The following is an 18,801-nucleotide window of genomic DNA, read 5'->3' as shown; positions in this document are numbered from 1 at the left end:
GTGCTCAGCCGTCGGGTGAAGCCACGCGTGTCACCACCAGGCTGCGGGAGGAGGGGGTGGGGGGTTACATCCAGCCCAGACACCCTGGCAGTGATGGGGTTAAACGACCAGACTGCAGTAGCCCGTCTGAGCTGTGGAAATCAGAGAGGTTGTTACGGTTAGAAACGTGCTGTTCCGGGGCGGGGGGGGGGGAATATTAGCTCACCCCCGGGCAGCCCTGCCAGCAGTGGTCCAGGATCCGCGCCCCAGCCGCTGCTCTCTGCCAAAGCATCAGCTGATGGCACCCGCTCGGCCGCGGGCGAGCCAGGAGTCAAGGTCACGGGCACTTGGGGTCTGGGTTTGGGAAGGGAACGGTCCCAAAAGAGGGGACTCAGCCAGGGGGAACTGGGACAAGAAGCGCTGGAAAAGGCAAAGCAGAGGGAGACAGGGCAGGCTGCCTCCAGCAACCCCGAGCCCTCCTCCTGCTACACCAAGGGGCAACCACCAGCCCCACTCTCACTTCCCCTCCAGCCAGAGGCACAGGCAGTGACCCAGCTGCCCCCCTCACATCTCTGCTGTCACCACAGCCCCCGCGGGGAGGGCCCTGCCCTCTGCCACCCCTTCCCCCCTGACCTTCAGCTCCAGTTACAAGATTTATGCTCCAGTTGCTCCTTACCAGGAGGCACCAAGCTTCCCAAAGGGGTCACCTCATCCCACACCCCCTTCCCAGCCTGGGGAACCGCTGAAAACAGTCAGGACTTGAAACAAAAACCCAAACCAACCTTTAATGCAGGTCTCAGCCCTTCCCACAGCTAGCCCTACTTTTTCACTGCCCAAGGTGAAGCATGGGGAGCACAAAAGACCCAGTACAAAGTACAACTGGAGACTGGAGATTTTTTTTTTCCATCACTTACCAAGGCAGCAAATACATCACAGTTAATGTTTACTTAAAATATCTCAGCTCCCCACTTTGCTCCTTACTTTTCACTCCCGCTGTTTGCAGACCCAAGGAGTGAGGCTGGGGGCAGGTTTGCAGACCAAAGCCAAGCAGGGCCCAGTGACCACCAGCCCCTTCCCCAGCACAGTTGTGCGGCTCCACCTCTCCCAGGCAGCTGGGTGAAGGCCGAGGGCATGCAGACTGGTGCTGCTGGCCACACTGGCCAGGGCAGTGCTGGCCAGGGCAACCGCCGGCGCTGGCAGCTCACCCAGCGAAACAGGAGGCTACAGGGTGGGAGAGATGCTGAGCGAAGGGTGTAATTAGCTGATTTTGGCAGGAGAGCTTAATGGTGGGAGAAAATAGCAGCTCATGCCTAGGTAACAGAGGACACTCCTACCAAAGCCAACACCTGTAACACCGTGTGCTGAGCGATGCTGTCAGAAGGAAACTTCTTGTCCCTGGAGCGAGGGGAGCGCCGGTTGGGTTCTGCTCACTCCTCGCCAGGGACTCACACGCTGGTACCACCCCCCGCTGCCCGCTCAGTCCCGGGGCTGCTTCTTATGCTTCTTTTTCTTCTTCTTCTTCTGAGCCTTGCTGGGCTTCCCCGAATGCTTGCTCCTCTTGCTCCCTGGCTGAGCCCCTTCACTGTCCGAGTCCGAGCTGTCCGAGTCTGACTCAGAGGACTGCTTACTCTTGTGCTTCTTTTTCTTCTTCTTCTCCTAGCGAATGAAGGAAAACAAATACAAAGCCTTGCATGTGAGAAAACTCTCACCTCTGCTCACCAAGGCAGTGAGACACTTTCTGTAGCAAGTGCCTGTTCTGGCACGGAAAGCACACAGTGCTTCTGCCCCAGCGAGCCAGGATCCAACCACCACTGTGGGTCCACAGCTGCCCTGGGCAGGGAACGGGCACTGTCAGAGCAGAGGGGGGTATCGAAATGTAAATCCAAGCCTGAAAACTGTTAGTCAAATCACCAGAACAGTCCTTGCCATTGCTCCCTGGTCAGAGCTTACTCCATTATTTAAGGCTGTTCTTCATTAATAGAGGTTGGCAGGATGAAGCCTTTTCGTGAAGGAAATGGGTTTCTAACAGCCAGCTGGACGTGAGCACCATCCCCGCAGCAGCCCCAGCCCCCAGCCTGCCAGGGAAGGAGCGCCGAGGCGCTGAGCGCTCGTGCCAACACGCCCTTCTGCTCCCAGCAAAGCCCAAACCCAGCAATGCCAGTCAAGAGTTTCCCACAGCCCTCCCTGGGTGGGGGGGAGTGAGGGTGAGGAAAGTGCCCTTTTGCAAGCAGAAATTCTTTGCACAATCCCCAAGCCGACTGCATCCCCTCCTGCTCCCGCAGCTTCCCGCTCTCTCCCCCCTGCACACAGGCAAGAGTCAGGGGGGAGCCGCACTGAGCCCCCTGGGCTGTGTTTCTGCAAAGCCCTGAAGCAAAAGCCACACAGAGCTCAAGACCTGACATTCAGATGCAGTATAAGAACAGCTGGTGCTGGAATAAAGCTCATAAGGAACTTTGAAATGGATCTAAACCTGCAATTTTGAGGCATCTGACTAAATGCCAAGCAGAGATTACTCTGAGGTGGGCACCATGGCACACCTTCTGCTGGAACTGCCGCAGACAGAGCATCCCAAAACAGATAAAGACTATTTAATGATGCAGTACAGCAATTTGCATATATTTCATTAGAAAGCAGTACTGGGGAGAGGACCTGATGTACCTGTGCTGGCAGCACACACAGCACAGCTGGTAGCACCGCTCTGCCTGTTGCTTCACCCCCTTCCAGTGAGGAGGAGGAGGAGGAGAAGAAGTAGTGCTGGCCACAGCTCTCGGGAGCTGGCCATGCCCTCTGAGCACCAGGGCAGGCCGAGGGCTCAGTGAGCCTCACCAGAGGTGGCCAGGGCCACCAGTGCTGGTCCGAGGTCCGAGAGCCAGGAACATGAGTGGCTCAGGAAGCACAAACGAACATCCAAATCCAATCCCTGCACAACTCACTCACCTTCCTCATTTTCTGAATACCTGCAAAACCATCGCATAGACCAACTCTTGGAACAAGATGGAAGATACTTTTTTCAGGTATATTTTAGGAAGATGCTTTGAAAAAGAAATTATTGTCCTGCAAAAATCAGGTATTTTCTCTAACGCCCCTTGGTTCTGGGAAGTAAAGGAAAGCAGCATGTAGGCAAGAGAGCCCATTAAAAAAAGTAATTTTAGTATTTTGCATATGCTTAATATAAGCATTAATATAAGCACTTCCAGATTGCTAAGATCAGTAAGGGTGCCAAGCCCAGCAACACCGGCCTCCAAGGAGGATCCACTGATCTCATCCACGGTCACATCAACATCAGAGAGACCTTCCTGTGCAAACGGCTATTTTGAGTTTTCATTCTATTCAGGGACAAAGAGGACGTAAGGAAAGAAGCAAAAAGGCTTTCATGAAGCAGAGATGGGGCAGCAAGGCAACCCAAGCCCGTGCGACTGCCTGCGATAGGCTTAACCACTGCCAGCGAGGAATGCAACCCAGCGAGCAGAGCTTGCTGCTCTGACTAAACCCTCTACCAGCATTTTTGCTTAAAGCCAGCTGCACCTCTCCGGTGACCCACGTGTGCTCACTGCTCTGGAACGGGTACACTTGTAAGACTGGCACAATCTTCCCCAAACTTGCTGCAAACCAGCATCCTATTCTCTGCCGTCATTTAACTACACAGCCAGATGCCAGCGATACAGGTACTGCTGCCCGCAGTGCTAGGTGAGGTTTTATCCCCTAGACACAGCCCAGCTCCTTTCCCCCTGCACATGCTTTATCTTGACTGCATGCCTCTCCTGTAGACTGGTGCCATCCCATGCTGGGGTCAGAGCAAGCTCTCGAAGCAGCACATGAGGAAGGAGCCGTGGCCATGGCACTGCCTCCTGCCCACCACCTCCGGAGGGCCGAGCTCTCCCTCAGCAGAGGGAACAGCCTGCCAAGCCCGTGCCAGTGGGCAGGAGAAGCCCAGGGTATTCACTTCAAGGCATCACTAGCCCAGGAAAAGGAGTCTTGGTAAGCCAGACAAAAAGCCAAATTTCCGTCCCCACCTCTCCAACTGAAAGAGGTTGAACGACAGCTTGTTCAGAGTGTGACTGTGCTCAGGCTCTGGGGAGCAGCACAATGGGAGACTGACAGCGCTCAGGTGACAGTCCCAGACATAACACAAACGTGGTTTACGTTCGGAACAGAGTGTAATGGAAGAAGCCTGGAGCTCCCAAGCCAACAGCTCGGCATGTTTTCTTTGCCAAGTGTCCCCAGTGACCTCAAGGCCACCCTTGGGCTTGCTGAGAGCTCTAGTGGGAGAGGTTTGCTCTAAGTCCCCCCTGCCTTGGCAGGGCTATTAGTGCCACACATTCATTTCATGAGGAAACAGAACGAAGCAGCAAGGTCAAGGGCACAGTTAGGCCAGTCACAGGACTACAGGCAGGACGAGCCCTCCCTGGCCAGCTGCTGCAGACATCCACAGCCACCCTGGAAGCTAAACCAAGGGAGAGAAACCAAACACGATTAAATGAAGGGAAGAGCAGCAATCAGCCACAGATACACATGAGATACCTGTACAAAATCAGGATGACTGATGTGGACAAGTATTTCCAGCTGCTCCAACACGACCAGGCACGGCACAGGCTGGCCATGGGAGCTAAAGTTCTGAACCCAGCGCTGATACCAGTCCAGCGTGAGATACTCCCTCCTCCCTCGGGCACCCACAGGTGCTGCCTTAGGCCTGTGACACACCCACCCCACCCAGGGGAAAAGAACCACCCTGGCTGGAAATGGATTGGAAAGCCTCCACCTAAAGAAAACTCTCTCCACAGAAGGGAGCCCAAGATAGGCATCATGTGCATCTTCACCCAGAGAAAGCCACGCTAAGCAATCAGCACTCATCAGTCCGAAACAAAAGCCAGAAGCAGCTGCTAAGCACAGCATGAAAAATGAGGCAAAGAGGGGGGAAAAATCTCCTGCAGTAACTGGCTTTTACATCTCGACCCTGTATCGTCATCTGCTCCAGGCCTGGAGGTGCTCAGTAGCTCACCAAGGCAGACAAGCACATTTAAGCCAAGTCTGCCTATTCAGGAGTGCATTAACAGCACAGGGCTGCTGGTAGCCCCCCTGTGCCACCCGCAATCCCTTCCCTGAAAGGCCAATTGTCTTAAAATTGCTCGGGAAAAAAGAAGTGTCCCAATGCAGAGAGAAGGCTGGGTTCTCCCCTCCTCCCCACAAGACACTTCTTCCATTAGCTTCAGCCACTTCCAGACAAGAGCAGTTTCTGTATGAGGATTAATATACTGGCTTACAGGAAGACAAGCTGAGACTGTCTACATTTCATTTAAAAACAACACGCTCTCCCAGAAGAGTGGGGACAAAGAAGGCTCAGCTAAAGACATCAATTTAGCACAGATTGTGTGTCACAGCACCAGATACAGGCTATCAATTAGGGACAACAAAGGAAGGGAGCTAGCAGCTTATTTAACATGAAACAGAACAACTCTTAGGGAAGTGGAAGCGTAAAGACAACGCGGGGCTTGGAGGGGAACATCAAGCAAAGATATTTAGTCCTGTGCAGGGAAGAGAGCAGGGGATTTGAGTTCACTCCACACCTAGCAGACCCCTGGTAGATAACAGGTTTTTGTAGCTCCACAACAGCACTATGATCATTGATGTCAACCAACATTTGAGTGTCTACATTTTTATGTGGGACAATACCAGAGTCACTACAAAGTCCCCTACACACAGATAAAGGGCAGAAGCAAATCCTAACAGTCTTTAGAAGAAGAGGATGGTAAAGAGTTAAATCTGCTGGAGAAAGGGATGCAGCAAGGAAAATTTTCTCAAGCTTTTCCAGCCTGTGCACATGGTGAGAAAGTTTGACAAGACCTTAACAACTAACAGGGTTTCATTCCAGAGCTTGGGAAACTTTCTCAGCATGTGAAGGCTGAAGGCAGGACAGGATGTCACACATGTTCCTTCAGGATTACAGGGGGAAATGAAAGAACACACGTGGACATTGTGCTGGCAAAAAAAAAAACAAACAACCCTGAGTCTTCCCTTTTTGGGGGCTTCTGACAGCCAAACTGCTCACACCAACACCGAAAAAATACTTTCAGTGCAGTAATGCAAGCACCAGAGCTTATAAACACACACCGGTCTCCAAATAGTGCAGGGAGAGAGCCAGCAACAAAGAGCTTAGCATTTTCTGTAGCAGGAAGCAGGGCTGCTGCGAAATCATTCTGCGCAAGCAGCATCCTATTAGGCCACCAACTTCTTGGAACTCCAGCATCCTGGTACTGGGTGACAAGCACTCCGCTGGTTACCGGTTGAGTCACCATTGCGCAAGCAGGAGCGTTTCTCTAGTTCACATGTGGGAGGGCAGTGCCAAAGCAAAGGCCAGATTTCTGCCTCCAGCAACCACAGCAAAGCCCTGCTGCACCCTGAGCTTCAAATTGCTCTCCAGAACCGAGGGCTGCTGATGGATGAAGCTCCACTGGGCTCTCAGGCACACCCAGGCACTCCCCCAGAACTGCAAACACGGCATTTGTGTAAACACTTGGAGTGGATTTTGCCCAAGCAGACTCAGCTTAAAGATGCAGAGAGGGCCAGCAGGTGCGAAGACCTGCATGTTACAGTTCCTTGTGTGTCCTTTCCAATGTATGCAACAATTACAATTCTACCAAAACAGACAAACTTGCTTCAAAATCTCTCCTCTACAAAACCCACACTAGGAGCTGGCATGCAGCAGTGCAATAGGCTGGGTTAGAGTGCTGGTCTTCCTATTGCTCTAGTTAGTTTTCGAAAGCTGGCACTAAGAGGGGGCCACATCAGCACACTAGGCTCCCTCCTGTCCTCTGTAAGGAGAGTTGCTCGGGGCTATGCTTTAAGAATGTGACAGCAGCTCATTCCTTCTAAAGGTATTTGATTTTGAGATAAGAGGGGAGTGTCCAGAACTCTCCAAGAAGTTTAAATATTTTTCACTGGACCCTTTTGTGCAGTTGTGGTCTCACTCAGAGACCTTATGTGTGTCCTTGTGAAAAATTAGAATAGATTTCCATATATCTCTCTCTATATATATATATCTTTCTGCATCTCCAGAGAGGGACGAGTAATCCTTCTAGGTTTTTGGTTTTTTTATTCTTAAACAGAAGAAAAAAATATTCTTAAAAAGAAAAAAAGCAAAATTCCACCACCCAGTGTAATTCCAAACAATATTCATTACATAAATCTAAAGGTATTATTGCATCCCTTGTTTAAGGATCAGTCAGAATTATTCTGATGGGAAGAATCCAGTCTGTGGATGTTAAATAAAGACAGAAAAGTTCAGGAAAGCACAGATCAGGCCAGTAAGAGACAAGCACAGTGTGTGAAGAGCTGTGCCCTAAGCTAATACCATGTAAGAACAGGTAAAACAAGTACCAGCTACAAGTGAGAAGGGACCAAGGCCTGATGAACTACAGGCTGCTGAACAAACAGCAGTTAAGGTGGTGTGAGTTAGTACACGAGGAGACAACATCTGCAAGCAGATTCCCTGGAAATCTTCTACACTTTTTACACGGTGGGAGAAAGCAGCAAAGTCTGCTGAAAAGCCATCGCAGGTCACACTCGCTATGCAACTCCAGTGACTGTCCCAAAAGTACCCCAGGGATAAGTTAACTGATGTTTCTGAGGAGAAGATGGGATGCTTTTGTAGAATTTAAAGGGGTTACACTCCTGCTGTCACAACCGCCCATCTTTTCTCGAAAGAAAAAGAAAGAAGAATCAGAAGGGCTCGTTTCTTCCCAGCACGCCTCCCTCCCACGCAGGCTCAGCACAGCCCCGCTGCCGCGTTCCCATAGGAGCTGCCTCACCCTGCGACCCGGAGAGAAGCGAGAGGCCGCAGCCACGGGCAGCTGCCAGCCAGACTTCCACACGGTGCTGCCTCTCCCTCCAGCCCCTTCCCTTCTCGGGGATTACCGGAGGCAAGACAGGGAGATCTGTCACTACAAAGATTTGTGCCCACGGTCACACCAGCAGCCTGTGTCAGTGCAGAGACCCGAAGCCTAGAGCTGTCTTCATCCTGTGGGGCTCAGGCAGGAGGGAAGTGAGGAACTGAGGGACCACTGGGAAGGCAAGATGAGAAATGAGGAGGTGAGGACTGCAAAGTATCTCCATAAGGAGAGGAACCTCTGGGGAGAGGAACGAGCACTCAAACTGCGAGGAAGCATCAGATCAAGGAAACGGAAACTGCTGATCATGAACAACATGATCACGTTAATACCATTGCTGTGACACTGAACGGATGCTCGTAGCTAGCAGTTCTCTGCCTACTCATTTAAAAATACAAGCTCTACATTACAAGCACTGGCTGGGATGGGGTCAGCAAGGCAATTGTAACTAGGTAGACTGAGCTATTTCCACTTTATGTAAATCCCTCTGGGGCTCCAGGCAAGCAGGGAAGCATATGGTGGCTCCCAGACAAGATCACAGCAGGCACTCCAGACAACAAGGGAGCTATTCATTTTGAGGATCCCACATCCTGCCTCCAAAAAGCTCAAAGTTTTATTTTCCAGCACTGGAAAACATCTGAAAACTTTTGATCTCCTCCTTGAGAAGGGAGGAAGATCAAAGGAACAAGCAAGATTTAAAGGAAGGCTGTTAATCCACAGACCCCCAACAAGCTAGTAACAAATTCAGGACAGTGACCCACATATCCTGTAGTCCCAGCAGGGCAGGACTCCACAGGGAATCCCCAGGCTGGTGGATGGGCACTGATATGATAGCAAGCTATTTGAGCACCTCTTAGCATAATTTTTCCTGGAAGCGTTTAAACAGCAGTTGCATGAGCCTTTCTCAGACAAACCACCATCACTGCTGGAAGGAAGAGAACCCAAGGCTGGAGAAGCCAGCCTTGCTGAGGTGTTGCCCATGCCTGCTCTCACATGGCTCCATGGCAAGAGAGGAGCCCAACAGCCAGAGAGGTCAGAGGTCTGTGCTTACGAGATCAGAACAGAAAGACCACCGTGTGTATTTTCTGTCGCAGTGTAACGACACTCCGCAGACAAGCACAAGCATTCTTGGGTAAAAGCCCACACAGTGGGAAAGCAAAACACATCTTGGGATGGAACCAGGCAACAGGATCTATGGTCAAGAGAGATCCTGTCCCTGCTACTGGGTCAGAGCCATCCAGAGCACTAGTGAGCAAACAAGAAGCTGGAATCAGGTATTGAATCAACACTAACTTTATTTTGTACTGACTGTGGGGCAGACACAGGTATGCCACAGGGCAGGGGCTGACACAAGGAAGGTCACACACCTGGCTGTGCAGTCACCACGTACAATCCCACAAACAGCCCCAGCTGCTACTCTCTCTAACAGGAGTGTACAGAGTGCCACAAACCACAATACCAGTGAAAAACACGGCTGGAAGTGAGAGTTCAGCTACCAGTGTGAGTCACTCCAGATTTGTCTGAGCATTGCCATCAAAAGAGACTCCTCCATTCCCTGTTGCCAGCATCTGCAGTCTCTCCTACTAGCACCAGTACACTCCACACCGAGCCTGGGAGAACTAAGCCCTCAGAAGTTAGTTCTCACTATGCAATTGCTAACACGGTCCTTGTCCCTCTCCTATAAAAAGGAAATCCACCATCTTTGCTGCCTGTTTCCCCCTCCAGGGATACAGACAGGCCACAGGGCTGAAAAAAAAAAAAAGGGGGGGGGGCATTTTGGAAGCGTAATTAAAAGTTGGGCACCAGTTGTGAAGGGGCTGATCAAACAGTTTATTTACTGAAGCCTGGAACTGGAACGCTCACTGCTGTATAAAGAGACTGACCAAACACTCAGTTTTGGATTCGGGTCTCCCCTATGTAGTATACCAGCATGCTCTGAAGCCAAAGTTCAAACACTGCATGTAAAAGGTCTCTTACCTCTTGACATTTTCACGTAGACAAAAATTGCTTTAGAGCCTGGAAAAGGAGCACACTCCCTCTGCAAACACAGGCAGCAATTTTCCCCTGGCCTGCACAGATAAGCCTAGTTCCCGCTGCACAGGCTGGGTCGGGATACCCGCTGCAGCAGGGAATTCAGCTCAGATTACAGAGGTGTTAGGGCAAGAGCAGCGAGACGGGAGGGGAAACAGGGTTATTGGTAAGAATCACACAAATTCCGGAAACTGAAGCAATTTCTATAGAGCTTCACAAAGAGCAAGAAAAAAAATTCCTTTTCTCACTGTAAGAAATCTCTTTTGAGGACTGTGCATTACAGCACAAAACCATCTTAAAGACAGTTTAACAAGAATAAAGGGAGAAAGCACAAGAATTACTGAAGTCTGCTGAGGAGATTCCTGTTTTGCTACAGAACCTGAACAAACCTGAGCCACCCTTTCAGACCAGAACTGGTTACTCATAACCATGTTGCTATAGTAAATCACAAGTGTAACTATACAGAACAAATGATCTAGCTCACTTTTTGAGGCCAGCAGTAGGGCACCTCGTACCTTTTTCCTTTTTTTTGAAGAATCGTCACCCATGCTGGTCTTTTTATCTCTTTCACACCCTGCTGCTGCCACCTCCTCTTCCTCCTCTTCTGGAATGAGGCTATATTTGGTACCTCCAGGCTGCACGAAACACTCCTTGGCAAAATGACCTGTAAAACAGTGTTTGAAGGAGCAACCCACTGCCTTTTTTTTTTTTTTTTTTTTTTACAGTTGCATTTCAGACATCTGAAGCTCTGCCAGTGATCTTTTTGTTATTAGTCACAATAAGAGAATCTACACTGTACGTTTTTTGTCCTGGCATTTCAACTACTTTAACATGCCCTGATTAAACAAACCGGGGAGCGAACGCAACCCAGGTCATTCTGGGAAGATTAGTCAGGGAAAAGCTAAGACACTCATGTCTGAACAGGGCAATAGGTAGAAACGTGTCTGTGCAAGGGCTTAAACAGCACGGAAAAGTGTGTGGGAAAGGGAGTAAACTGGTGTTACAGGCACCTGGTAAATGAGACCAAATTGACAAACATAGAGGAAATCAGCTCGTTCTGGTTCTACTCTGGAGACAAAGTTGACCTACTAACAGTTGCAGCGGAAACTGCGGATAGATAGCAGCTGCCTGCCTGTTATGAGTAGATATCTTCATTAAAAGGCAGACTGGAAATATGCAGAATCCAGTTTAAAATTTTAGGGGCTTGGTATTTTAAAGATCATTATCTACCACTAACAGAGAACCACACTTGTTATTAACCCTCTCCAGAATATCATTAACTCCAGCTTAACTATTCATTCTATCACTAAATAACCTAAGACAAGTAGGGTGCAGCAAAATCTCCATGTAAAAAGAACTTTATGCCTCAGCAACTTGCAAAAAGCTACTGAAGAGGCATCACATAAACCAACTTCCTATTGCTGAACTAGGCAGAACACAAAAATTTCACCAGCTTAAAAAAGCCAAACAAGCACTAGTTTTCAGCTCTAAAACAGGGCTCACAAGCTAACACTGTGTTCCCAATATCTCATCAGTGATTTCCACCGATGGTTCTTCATCATGAAATGATAAGGTGAAGATCTATGTTTATTTCTTAAAATGCAAAATTGGAATGAGACCTCAGCTCTAAGACACATTAACACAAATACTGCAAGAAAGGAACCTGTACTGCACCTGTACTCTGTAGGAGGGATCTTTACAGGAAGTGCAAAGGGGTGCAATTTTACGAAACAAACTTCTGTAAACAGAGTTTAGCTAAGTTCACATGTCTTACAAAGAGTGGCTGGGGGAACTGGGGGGCTTCAGTCTGGAGAAGAGGAGGCTGAGGGGAGACCTCCTGGCCCTCTGCAACTCCCTGCCAGGAGGGGGCAGAGAGGGGGGATGAGTCTCTGGAGCCAAGGAGCCAGCGCCAGGCCCCGAGGGAATGGCCTCAAGCTGCCCAGGGCAGGGTCAGGCTGGCTCTGAGGAAGGATTTCTGTGCAGAAGGGGCTGTTGGGCGTTGGAATGGGCTGCCCAGGGCAGGGGGGGAGTCCCCGGGATCCCTGGAGGGGTTGAAGAGTCGGGCTGAGCCAGCGCTGAGGGATCTGGGGCAGTTGGGAACGGTCAGGGTGAGGGTCATGGTTGGGCTGGAGGAGCCTCAAGGGCTTTTCCAATCCAGACGATTCTGGGATGCTGGGATTCTAAGCCCTTCCTTTTTGTAACAAGTGACAGAAAATGTAATTCAGCAAAATTCAGTCCTTATACACAACTATGAGACAGATGCCAATACAATCCTATATACAGGTCACCACCTGCTCAGAACAAGGCTCAGACAACGCTGCATGAACGTACCTTTGCAACCACATTTCTTGCACACAGTGTTCAAGACAGCTTCAAGCGTGATCTTCTGACTCGTGTAGTCTTTGAACGTGCGTTTTTTCCTCTCGTCCTGACTGGAAAGAAAAGGACAGTTCCATTTTCAATCCACCCTCCTCTTTAACCCAGTATATTTATATGGACACAATCTAAACACAAGTTTTTTTCACGTGTTGTTCTAAAACCACGACTTAGTCAGCTAAACCAAAGAATGGAGCTGACCAACTGCTCGTTAGACTAAACCATATTGTTCACAGCATGTTCATCTTCTGAGATTAATTCTCAGACAAACGTGGGGAGCTGCAGTTACATGCTTTATACTAACATCTGTATTATGTATGTGAATATATACACACATAAATAATTGTACACTATGAAAAGTAAATCAATTTTATTTGACCTGCAAGAGACGTCACAAAAAAAAGGTAGAGAAGGAAGCTCTGAAACATCCGAGCAGTTAAGATTAGATTTCATGGTATGTGAAAGCAAGACAAATCCCATCTGGAATGACCAGTCCTTCCAGTATAAGTGCACGGCCACCACAACACAAGAATGAAAATCCTGCTGTGGTGTGAAGGGCTGGAACTCCCTGCAGCCTCCTCCAGCTCCTGCCTGCCTCTAGGCAGCACAACCAAGGGAGCGCCTCCAGTCAACCCTCCCCCACACATCGCTGGGGGGCTCAGAGCCCCCCTCACACTCCAGAGGGGGGCGGGGGGGACCTAGAGCATAAGTATGGCAGGAAAGCCAGGGAAAAGCAGGCAGCAGCCACCTGTCTGATTTGTTATACTGGCTTTAGAAGATTTACCTACTCAAGGGAAACATTGTTTGGATCGAGGTCTTTTCCGGTCCCTTGGTTAACAACCTTCATGGAGAGTGAAAGCTTCAGTTTGTCATCCTTCATCTGAAAGGGGAAGATGTGGAACAAGAGGAGTAAATGACAGGGATGTTCATTAATACGCTGTCTCTGGAGCCTATAGAGAAGGAAATTATTGTTTCACAAAGAGCAACACAAAGGAAACTACATGGAGGTGCTTTTTTTCTGTTATTTTGTAGCTGCATTTAGAGTACCCTAGCTCACAAGCCAGCTACCTGTGGAATTAGACAAGCTCAAACTAAAGGTCTGTTCAGATTAACATTCTGCTTTCAATAAGCACAAACCTAAGAGCTGTAGAAGAAAGTGCACATTTGAAAGCTTTGCTGTAATTCTCAAATCATCCATCCCCAGGACAGTTCCCCCTAACCAGTACTTTGGCCAACCTGCATCCTGAAAAACAAAACTTGATATCCTTTTTCCTGTTTTGATCCTCTTACAAGACTAAAAATGTTTTAAGTATCTCTATTAGGGGCTTATTCTTTTCTGAATCCAAGTAAGTCCTTGATTGCCACATTATCACTTCAGAAGCAAGAGCAAAAGCTGCACATTTGGTTGGGGTTTTTTTAAGACTTTCTTAATACTTTCTACATTTTCACCAATGCTGCTCTTGAAGGTATTTCTCTTTTGTCTGTTGTTGACATCCATACAGTTATTTGCAGGTAATTTAGCAATGAACTCTTCCACTGCTCAGCTCTCCAACACACTTCTGCCCCTTGCCTCTACAGTAAAGAAGCCAGGAGCCCAACAGTTGTGTTCCACATAAAGAAAAAGAGTGATTTGATAGAAAATTATACAAACAAAATGTAAAAAAAAAGCACACCACAGATGGCTAAAAAGAATCTGTGAAGCCTTTCATAGCTTTTCTACACTGTGTAAGTCAAACCAAGTTTCTCCACTCATTTCATCTTTCACAAAATCAAGTCCTTGTTTTGTACATCAACTTGATTATCTTCTTCCAAAAAAAAAAAAAAAGCGAAGCATTTATAGCGAAATCCTGTGCAACTTCGAACTGAATCCTTCACCCTTGAGCCCAACAAAATATAGTCAGTCTGGTTTGTTTCCATGCCTCACCACAGCAAAAATCTTCATTTTTTGTTCCAAGTAATCTTTAAATACAGACGATATGCCTACTGTCACATCTTCTGCAGAAGAAAAAGCCATGTAGATTCTAGAGGGGGGGAAAACGTACAATGCTCGTACTTCAGAATAAATAAAAAGCCTCTGTATTTTCTTTTGAGCATAATTCACTGCCTGATATCTTCCTAAAACCAAACAAAAATCTCAGCTTCTTCTAAGAACGCACCCGTCTCTCAAAACAGTTAATGAATTGTGTTTATGTGAGCTCTTATCCTGAGATCGTCTCAAATTGTTCATTTAGCCACCAAATCAGTTGCGTTGATACAAGCTGCAAAGGGGCTTGCAGGGGCAGAAAAGGAAGCATTTAAGCCAAAAGCTTGTATGAATTCCCTTTCTCTGAACTGCATTGTTGCAAGTCACAGAAGCAAAGTGCCCAAAGTCACATCTGGAGGTAAAGAGAATTCACCTGTCCATAAAACAGAGCCTGTCAAACCCCAACAAAGAGACAGGAACACACAGCCTCTGCACACAGAAGTTCTCAGGGGTTTTACAGTGCATTTTATCTACACAGCACTAACAAAATGAGTTGACATTACCTCTTTTCCGATGAGCTTCACCCATACTTTGTCTCCAACATCTACTATCTCTGAGGGTTTATCCACACGGCAGGAAGACATGTGAGTCTTATGGACAAGGCCTGGTCAAGGTTTTGGAAGAGAAGAAAGGGAAAAAAATAAAGGCAAGTCTTCACTGAATTTCAGTTTTGCTCTCTAGGACAGCAGTCTCCACAGTGGGGTGGATGTGAGACAATCTTTTGGGGTGTGGGAAGAAAGTATTTTTGTATTATTAATAAATAGAATTATAAAATTAATAGTGCTTATTTTAGCTTTAGCTCTTCCTTTTTTAATTTCTGAGTATGTCTTATAGCATACATGTATGCTTATACATAGCATTATAGCATACATCGTATTAGTAACATTATATATTATAATGTGTACAACAATAGTACATGTATATAACTGGTCAAAATTTTTTAAATAGGGTTAACTGATTTTAACAGATTGTGCACTGGGGGTGCGCAAACAAAAACATTTGGAGACCACTGTTCTGGGAGACAAGACCATATTCAGCAGTTGTCCTAAGCAAACTCACCATTTCTTTCCTCCAGTACATTATGCAGGTGAGAATCAACTAGCTGCGTCAATCAAACATGTAAAAGCTCATCAAGATCTGCTCCAAATTACCTCAGAGAACAGGCCCCCAAAGCAATGTCTTTGCGCTCTGAAGGTGCCCACACAGAAAAACTGTAGCAGGCATAAACACTTCTCCTCTGCTGCCTGTCCTCTGAGGCCACCCCAAGCACCGCAGAACAAGCAGCCCATTTCACGCATCAGCAACACAATACTTTGCTGGCAAAGTCTAAAGCATAAAACAGCAAGGCTGCCCCAAACTCCTGTGCCTGCAAGGTCACACAGCCCCAGAACTGTATTTTTAATTTGCACAAATGACATGTGGACCACAGGGTTATACAAGAGAGGATAAATATGTTAACACACCTTGCTGTTCAAGCTTGTATTTCAGGGCTCGCTTGTGTCTCAAAGCGAGTTCACTCTAGCAGCCACACTTCTGTCCAAAAACTTTTATTAGAATTGGCTCTACAGTGACTGGGCACTTCAAGAGGCGAGTAGGGAAGGGGTTATTTGTGGGCCTACCAGCATCTGCTGTAAGCTGCTTCTTTTGTAAAATGAGTTTGACTTTGCAGGTTTCCCACAAATGTAGACAGAGCTTTAAGTCAACTTTTCTGGTTTATTTTTCAGTTGAGCTTCATTTCAGCCTTTTTTTACTTAGCTCATTTATAAAAGAAGTTGGGCAAACTAATTGTATAAAGTTTTAATGGTTTGTTCAGTACTTTAAAATGACTCTAAAATATCCTGAAGTTACCAAAAAAAGCCCTCTGAGTCTTTTGGGTATTCATCCAAACCATCACATTCTAAATACTTCGAGAGCCTCAATTTCTTCCTAATTTAGAAAAAAACCCCACCACCTTTTCTGAGATTTTTCTAAAAGCTAGCAAGCCTTTAATTCCAAAGACGACTGCTTGGCTCAAACACACCAACACGAAACTATGCCTGAACAAAATCAGAGAAACAAACCTTGTTTCCTGCAGCCTGGGATTTTTATAAATGCCCCATATTCTGTCACTGTAGCAACCTGTGAAGAAAATCAACACAACACCTAAACAAAAACCCTTCACAGAGTACCTGCTTTCAAACCATGTGTTAGAATACACATGAAAAGCATACATATCTGCTTTCCTTCAGTTTTAGATTTCAGGGCAGGTTAGACACTGCAAGGCTTGATCAGCCAACAACGCCTATGTTATTTAGATAAAGACCTTATATGTATATGCATGTATCACAGAATCATCTAGGTTGGAAAGGACCCTGGAGATCATCTAGTCCAACTGCTCTCCTAGCACAGTTCCCACCTACAGCATATCCTTAAGCTCCAAATCGACCCTACTCTTGAACACCTCCAGGGATGGGGACTCCATCACCTCCCTGGGCAGCCCATTCCAACGCCCAACAACCCCTTCTGTAAAGAAATGCTTCCTAGTATCTAGTCTGAACTTTCCCTGGCACAACTTGAGGCCATTCCCTCTTGTCCTGTCGCTTTCTGCTAGACTAAAGAGGCTCAAACCCAGCTCTCTGCAGCTTCCTTTCAGGTAGTTGTAGAGGGTGATAAGGTCTCCCCTCAGCCTCCTCTTCTCCAGACTAAACAATCCCAGTTCCCTCAGCCGCTCCTCATAGGACACGTGTTCCAGACCCTGCACCAGCTGTGTAGCCCTTCTCTGGATATGTTCGAGTAACTCTATGTCCTTTTTGTAGTGAGGGGCCCAAAACTGAACGCAGTATTCAAGGTGCGGCCTCACCAGCACCAACTACAGGGGCAAGATCCCTTCCCTGTCCCTGCTGGACACACTAATCCTGATACAAGCCAGGATGCCATTGGCCTTCTTGGCCACCTGAGCACACTGCTAGCTCATATTCAGCCGGCTGTCAATCAATACCCCCCCCCCCCCCAGGTCCCTCTCTGACTGGCAGCTCTCCAGCCACTCCTCCCCAGGCCTGTAGCCCTGCTGGGGGTTGTTGTGGCCCAAGGGCAGCAACCGGCATTTGCCCTTAGTGAAGCTCATGCAGCTGGCCTCAGCCCATGGCTCCAGCCTGGCCAGGTCTCTCTGCAGAGCCTCCCCACCCTCGAGCAGATCAACACTCCCACCCAACTGGGTGTCGCCTGCAAACTGACTGAGGGTGCACTCGATCCCCTCATCTAGATCATCAATAAAGATGTGGAGTGGCCCCAAAACTGAGCCCTGGGGGACACCACTCGTGACCGGCCGCCAACTGGATTTAACTCCGTTCACCACAACTCTCCGTTCACCACAACTCTCTGGGCCCAGTCGTCCAGCCAGTTTTTTACCCAGCAAAGTGTGAGATTGTCCAAACCTCGAATAGTCATTTTTGCCAGGAGAATGCTATGGGAAATGGTGTCAAAAGCCTTGCTAAAGTCAAGGTAAATTACATCCACAGCCTTTCCCTCATCCAATAAGCAGGTCACTCTGTCATAGAAGGAGATCAGGTTTGTCAAGCAGGACCTGCCTTTCATAAACCCATGCTGACTGGATCTGAGCACGTGGTTGTCCCTATGTATCTACATGTATTTACATAAACACACAGATGGGTGTGTATATACGTGGTACAGAACCGTCAATTACCCACGCTGTCACTAAAATAAGCAGTGACTAAAACACCAAAATAAAGAGACAAACAAACACGCCGCAGGCCATAACGCCTCCCAGAGCCCCGGCCGCAGGCAGCAGCCCTGCACACCTCTCCCTGGAAGATGGCGTAGAGCTCGGGCAGCGCCTCCATCACCGCAGGCCTCGGGGGGTCCAGGCGAAACGCTCCAAGGGTCCCACCAACGCCTGAGGAATTCACCCCAGGCTACCGCGCATCCACCGCCCGGGTTCAGATCGATGCCTTGAAGAGAAATATTTAATTATCGTATGCAGCTGCCTGCGGCCAGACCTAATTAGCAGGCAGCGGTGGCTATTTCACCTTGGCTTAGGCTACGACCCAGCACCGGCCTCCGAGCGCCCCGCGGTGCCCGCCCCAGCGCGCCGCGCCGGTCTCTGCCCCCACACCGCGAGGCTCCACCGGCTCGGGGGACTGAGGAGGGCGGCCGGGCTGGACCCGAGCTAAACACCGCGGTACCAGCCCGGCGCAGCCCGACCGGGACTGGCGCGGTGAGGCGGGACGGCCCCTGCCCAGCGGCCGCGGGGAAACCGGGACCCGTCAGTGCCCAGCGCAGCACCACGTAACCGCCGCCATCACTCTCCCTCCTCGGCCGCCGCCATTTTGCTCCCTCCACACCTCCCTCACCTTGAGGAACTCCTTTCATTCCGCCAATCGCCGCGCGCAATGGTGGCGGGTGGGCGGCTCCCAGCCAGTCAGCGCCGCCCGTGTTAGGCGGTGCCCTCCCCCCTGGCGCCACCAGCCAACCGCCGCGGGGAGCGCCCGCCGGCATCCGGCGCCTCCGTGA

At 48.8% G+C, this 18,801-nt stretch overlaps 1 protein-coding gene across 1 annotated transcript; it reads right to left on the bottom strand.

The window, feature by feature from the left end:
• Window positions 1-42: 42 nt before the first annotated feature.
• ZCCHC17 (zinc finger CCHC-type containing 17) lies at window positions 43-18,619 on the bottom strand. Its single transcript, XM_074925858.1, has 8 exons — window positions 18,318-18,619; window positions 18,090-18,239; window positions 16,353-16,410; window positions 14,796-14,896; window positions 13,058-13,149; window positions 12,225-12,325; window positions 10,409-10,557; window positions 43-1,635 (listed from the first exon to the last, which is right to left on the bottom strand). The coding sequence occupies exons 2-8, from the start codon at window positions 18,129-18,131 to the stop codon at window positions 1,456-1,458; spliced, it is 723 nt and encodes a 240-aa protein (XP_074781959.1). The 5' UTR covers window positions 18,132-18,239; window positions 18,318-18,619; the 3' UTR covers window positions 43-1,455.
• Between the last annotated feature and the right edge of the window lie 182 nt (window positions 18,620-18,801).

The sequence above is a fragment of the Athene noctua genome, chromosome 24 (assembly GCF_965140245.1).
Source record: "Athene noctua chromosome 24, bAthNoc1.hap1.1, whole genome shotgun sequence".
Taxonomy (NCBI): domain Eukaryota; kingdom Metazoa; phylum Chordata; class Aves; order Strigiformes; family Strigidae; genus Athene; species Athene noctua.
This window is presented reverse-complemented; position numbering and strand designations above follow the sequence as displayed.